Source organism: Cornus florida, unplaced genomic scaffold (genome assembly GCF_030987335.1).
Source record: "Cornus florida cultivar Cherokee Brave unplaced genomic scaffold, ASM3098733v1 CherokeeBrave_3.0.0_Hap2_Chr05, whole genome shotgun sequence".
Classification (NCBI taxonomy): Eukaryota; Viridiplantae; Streptophyta; class Magnoliopsida; order Cornales; family Cornaceae; genus Cornus; species Cornus florida.
This window is the reverse complement of record NW_026775575.1, coordinates 74150292-74156166: the sequence shown is the minus strand read 5'-3', so window position 1 is coordinate 74156166 and position 5875 is coordinate 74150292. Positions and strand designations below refer to the sequence as shown.

The following is a 5875-nucleotide window of genomic DNA, read 5'->3' as shown; positions in this document are numbered from 1 at the left end:
TGGAGAAAGAACTGCGCTGGGTGGAACGTCGCTTAGCAGACCTAGAAACGAGCACGACTATGCCCTCATCAACGACCTCTTTCCTCCATCTCCTATACCCTCTCCAAATAAAGGTCAGAACCCAGATGATGCGTAGAAGGGAGCCAGCAGTTCAAGTCTTTTGTTATGTCATATATAGATCCATGTATTTTGCAAGCCTTTTATAGTCCTATAAGGAACTTACTTTCATGCGTACTGCATAAAATATGAAATGTGAAATATGTACTTTTTGTATTACATATTGTTTTATATATTACATATATGTATTTTATGTAACTAATATAAAAGAAAACATCATATGATTATACTAACTAGCATCACAAATAGATTTCATATAATGTAGGAACAAATTTATAACATAAGATTTATATTACATTTTTACACTATTTTTTATTTCAATAAAGATAATGATGTATAATATTATTTAGTATGAATTTAGGATTCTGAAATATAGTAATATTATTTTATTTTGAAAAATGATTTAACGTACGTAATAAAATGTAAACACTTTTTGTATATTTTAAACATTAGATACATATAATGTATTTGAAAATAAAAATATATATTTCGAATAATTTAAGAATACGAGTTCGGGTTATTAGCATTTAAATTCAAACCTAACCTTAATTATATATGGGTTTATATTTGTCAACATAAACCTAACCGTAATTGTGAAATATCGGGCTATTAAGGAAATTTTGACTTTATCTATTAAGGAAATTTTAACTTTATTTATTAAGAAAATTTAAGGAATTGGAAGAATAAAAGAGAAAATAAAGATAAAATTTTAGGAACTACAAAATTGAGGGGGAACTATAGAATTGTTTTCATACATATGGATAAAATTAAAAAATTTACCACTTATATTATAGCCAAACATAACTTAGCCACCTAACTAGATATTCGTATTTATAAAACAATATAATTATAATATTGTATTTATGAATAATAGTATAATTTTCAGCTTTAAAATTCTTAACCGTTGAAATACAACCGTTTAGTTTGTGAAGGCCAAGAGTCGTTACAACACTAACAGAGGCACATTTATATATATACGCACACACACACATGCACACAAATACAGTCACTTATTTCCCAACTCCTACCCTAATCTTTTTTCTGTTAGGTGGTATCCTTCTGATATAGGTCTTTAATGGCTTAATCCAGCAACAGATTAATACGTCGTAGGGCTGAAGTGGCACACCCAAAATGTTTCTATGGAGAATTGAGTCTCTTGCATGTTTCACAGACAAAAAAAAATCCAGGGAGGCGATTATTCAATTGTGCAGCAAGACGTTATTCTTTTTTTGTGGGGGTGGATTCACCACCACCTGTTCAAAACCCAGTTAGTCGTGCAATTACTTTTGCTCTTGCTCCTGCTCTAAACGCCAATCTTCTTGATCTATATTTGTCAATTGCAAAAGCTTTCTGCATTTTTGTGCATGTGCGTGTACTGGGGTGATATGTTATGTAATTACATAAATGAAATCTCAGATCGCATTACATTGGCGGTTATCTTTCTGCATGTTTTTCTTATTTACATCATAGTGTATTAGTAACTAACATCATAAATATTTTTTATCTATTGTATGAATACATTTATAACATAACATTTATATAAATATTATTATACATTTTCCTGATTTCGCCTACATCATAGTGTTTTATAAATTAACATCACAAAGATATTTCATGTAGTGTAGAAACATATTTATAGCATAACAGTCATATAAATAATTCAATGCATTTATCTGATTTATTTAATTGTCATACAAACAAATGTTTTATAGTCTCATTATATGTCAACTGTTACATGCATATACCATGACAAACACGTTTTTATCTGATTTGGTATACATTATAGTGTATTAGTAATTAACATCATAAATATTTTTCATCTATTGTATGAACACATTTATAGCATAACATTTATATAAATAATATTATACATTTTTCTGATTTCGCCTACATATTTGTGATGTTAGTTGGTAAAAACATGTTATGAATAGAACAATGTTTGTTCATTTATTGATATAAATTTTATGTTATAAATGTGTTCGTACAATACATGAAAAATATTTGTGATATTAGTTAGTAATACACTATGATGTATGTGAAATCAGATAAAAACATATTTATGATGGTATATGCATGTACCAGTTAACATATAGTGAGAAATGTGATTATAAAATCTTTGTTTGTATGAAAATTAAATAAATCAGATAAATACATTGAATTATTTATATGACTGTTATATTATAAATATGTTTCTACACTACATGAAATTTATTTGTGATGTTAATTTATAAAACATTATGATGTAGGCGAAATCAGAAAAATGTATAATATTAACTATATAAATGTTATGTTATAAATGTATTTATACAATAGATGAAAAATATTTATGATATTAGTTACTAATGCACTAAATGTATGTCAAATCAGATAAAAACGTGTTTATTATGGTACATGCATGTAACAATTGACAGATAGTGAGATTATAAAACATTTGTTTGTATGACAAGTAAATAAATCAGATAAATGCATTGAATTATTTATATGATTGTTATGTTATAAATATGTTTATACACTATATGAAATATCTTTGTGATATTAATTTATAAAACACTATGATGTAGGCGAAATAAGGAAAATGTATAATATTTTTTATATAAATGTGATGTTATAAATGTGTTCATACAATAGATGAAAAATATTTGTTATGTTAGTAACTAATACACTATGATGTATACCAAATCAGATAAAAATGTGTTTGTCATAGTATATGCATGTAACAGTTGATATATAGTGAGATTATAAAATATTTGTTTGTATGACAAGTAAATAAATTAGATAAATGCATTGAATTATTTATATGACTATTATATTGTAAATATGTTTCTACATTACATGAAATATCTTTGTGATGTTAATTTATAAACTACCTAATTCTAATTAATGTTATAATGCCATCAATGGTAACATATGAACAAATATTGATTTTTTGTTTTACAGTCATTCATGGAAGAGATGCTGCCAGTAAGTACAAATCACGTCTTCTTTCATTCCAATCGTCATCAATCAATTGCAGTAGCATCTCATAACGCATTGTTTTTGGTGTCTTCCTGCAATATTATCAATATTGTATGAATAAATGTAAGTATTAATTAAATTACTTTAAATATATTGTACCATTAACTTATCAACATATTTACTTACGTGTTCAAATTCACGGAAAAAAACATTCCCCATTCCATGTCTTCATAAACCTCATCACATAAAGCCTACATGATTCGCTAAAAGGAAAATATAAAAATAAGTCAAAGACACATAACCTCATTTTTACATGAAAGACACATTCAATTATACATACCTGTCAGGTTGCCGGAGTATTTTAGTTGGTATGTACGTACGATATTTTGTTAAATCTTCACTTAACACAATCCCAGCAAACTTTTTCTGTTGTTCAAAGCAGTGTTTTTTAAATATATTGCCAGTAAAAATTCTTTATATTAACTGAAACTCCATATGCATACCAACAAATTAAGATAGGTAATACATGTATGGGGCTTTGAACAAATGTAATCCACCCTTCGCTTATGACGATTTATCACAAACAATAACTAATGTCTGTCTATGCATGACGAGAATAATAACTGCACCAAGGTTAGTATAGAGTTAATCATACAAAAACTAAGGTTTATAAATTTGTTACTAATAAATAAAAGACATACTCACTATCTGCGCTTGCATGGGACATGGAATAAAACCCATCTCACAATCCTTCTTGTATTTTGACTAGACTTGCTGTAGGACAGGCCAGCATCCAGTTTTAGTCTTTATCTTCATCACATTGAAATCAATAATGAACTGTACTGCTCTACTACTAAAGCAGTACTTTTCCCCATTAGGTCCTTCCTCCATGTTTAGTATATTCTCAAAGAAATTAATCACCTTTAAATAAATATATTTTATTTAGATACATTCAATTTTTATACCATCAACAACCATAACTATGCAATAGTAATGTACGAAATTCATTAAACTCACATCATCGGACAACCACTTATCATGGAATACACTTTGAATCTGATGACAACTTATAGTGCGACCAAACATGGAAACGATTATTTCACTGAATAGACAATTAACAACAACGCTTGTAAATTAAGTATCATACTCACACATTACATATAAACACATGCAATAATTATTTAAACGCAAACATATGTAATGTAGAAGATGATAAGTGTGCATTAAAAAACTTACGAACTATCTCCATCAAACTTTCTCACATATGTCAACAGCATTTTCTGCTCCTTGGTGAGACAAACCATTTCATTGTTTTTCTTTACATAGGGAGCGTAAACATATCCGTAGCGCTTTAATTTCCTCTTCCCCCTTGCAACCTTTATAAGTCCTTCATTCTTTGTTAACTCAATGTGGTCTGAACTTAACTCACTATCTCGACAAGTGGCTGCAACAGCAGCATTTAACTTATTATTTTCCTCGGCACTCAGCAAAAGACTGTGAGTTGGACTAGAACAGCTCTCATTCTTTTCACCCTGCTCCTGCTCATCATCATCATTACACTCTTTCTCACTTCTTCGATCGCTTTCTTTATCTTCACTTCTTTCATTGCCATTGCTAGATTCTCTATCATTTTCTTCGTCCTTACCTTCTTCATTAGCCTTATTGCCATCAACAGAGTCTCTATCACTTTCTTCATCATCAGCTTCCTCATTGTCACCATCATTTTCTTCATCCTCAACTTCTTCATCCTCACTTTTTTCATCCTCAACTTCGTCATTCAACTTCTTCATCCTCACCTGATTCCTCAACACGGTCACCATCATCATCATTACCATCTGGATCACTTGGTTGCCCACCCAACCCATCATTCTTCTCTTCGTTGTCCGTAGACAGTTTTGCTTTTTTTTGCATGTCCCGCTTCTTGAAGGTAGACAACATTTTTGTTAGAATTTTTTTGGATTTTAATACATTTAATTCAGTCATTTGTATGTCCATTCGCACTTTACTTATGCAACTCTGCGTAAAATAAGGACAATTAGTTCACATAACTTTTTTAAACATATCTTGTAAAAGAGAAAATGTATTTTACAACACAATTACCTCCACATCCGAGTCAGAAAATGATAATCATCAAAATCCATCTTTAAAGAAGGGTTGAAACCATCTTTGGCTGGCACATCATTACCATTGCTACTGCTGCTACATGTCTTCAGCTTTAAAGGAATCAACAATTTCTATTCCATATTTAGATAACACTACTCTATCATAAAATTATATATATATATATATATATATATATATATATATATATATATAACTATTTTCAGCAATATAAAATACTATTCGTAGATATACCTGTCCATACATGACAAAAATAATTACATGTCCATGTCCAAAACCTCCATTACCATCTCCCATCTGATGCATGATCGTATAACCTCTGATGTCCAAAAATCAAAGCTTTTAATATCTCTCACAAGATAAGCTCGGTATTGCGTATCATAACTTATTAGATAAAGCAGCTGATTTAAAAGACCAATAATTAAAGTAAATATTACTTTTGTTTCATAAAATTAATATATAATTCACACACATTTTAAAGACAAATGTATAAAAATCATAACCAAAGATACCTACAAAAAAATCATACAACCACCATATGACTTTTTCAGCTTGCCATCTGCAAATGGTTCCAAGGTTCTCACCAAACAATCACGGACATATCCGTACCAGTTGTAACTGCTAATTGCATTCACATCATCCACAGTTTTCAACAAGCCCCAATGACAATTAGTACGATCGG

General features: G+C 29.5%; 1 protein-coding gene across 1 annotated transcript; it reads right to left on the bottom strand.

Moving 5' to 3' along the window:
• Window positions 1-4304: 4304 nt before the first annotated feature.
• On the bottom strand, window positions 4305-4937 carry LOC132309476 (nonsense-mediated mRNA decay protein 2-like). Its single transcript, XM_059807781.1, has one exon. The coding sequence runs from the start codon at window positions 4935-4937 to the stop codon at window positions 4305-4307; it is 633 nt and encodes a 210-aa protein (XP_059663764.1).
• Between the last annotated feature and the right edge of the window lie 938 nt (window positions 4938-5875).

Coding starts and splice junctions, on each gene's coding strand:
- LOC132309476 (XM_059807781.1), bottom strand. CDS start 4,937: ATGGGTTGGGTGGGCAACCAAGTGATCCAGATGGTAATGATGATGATG.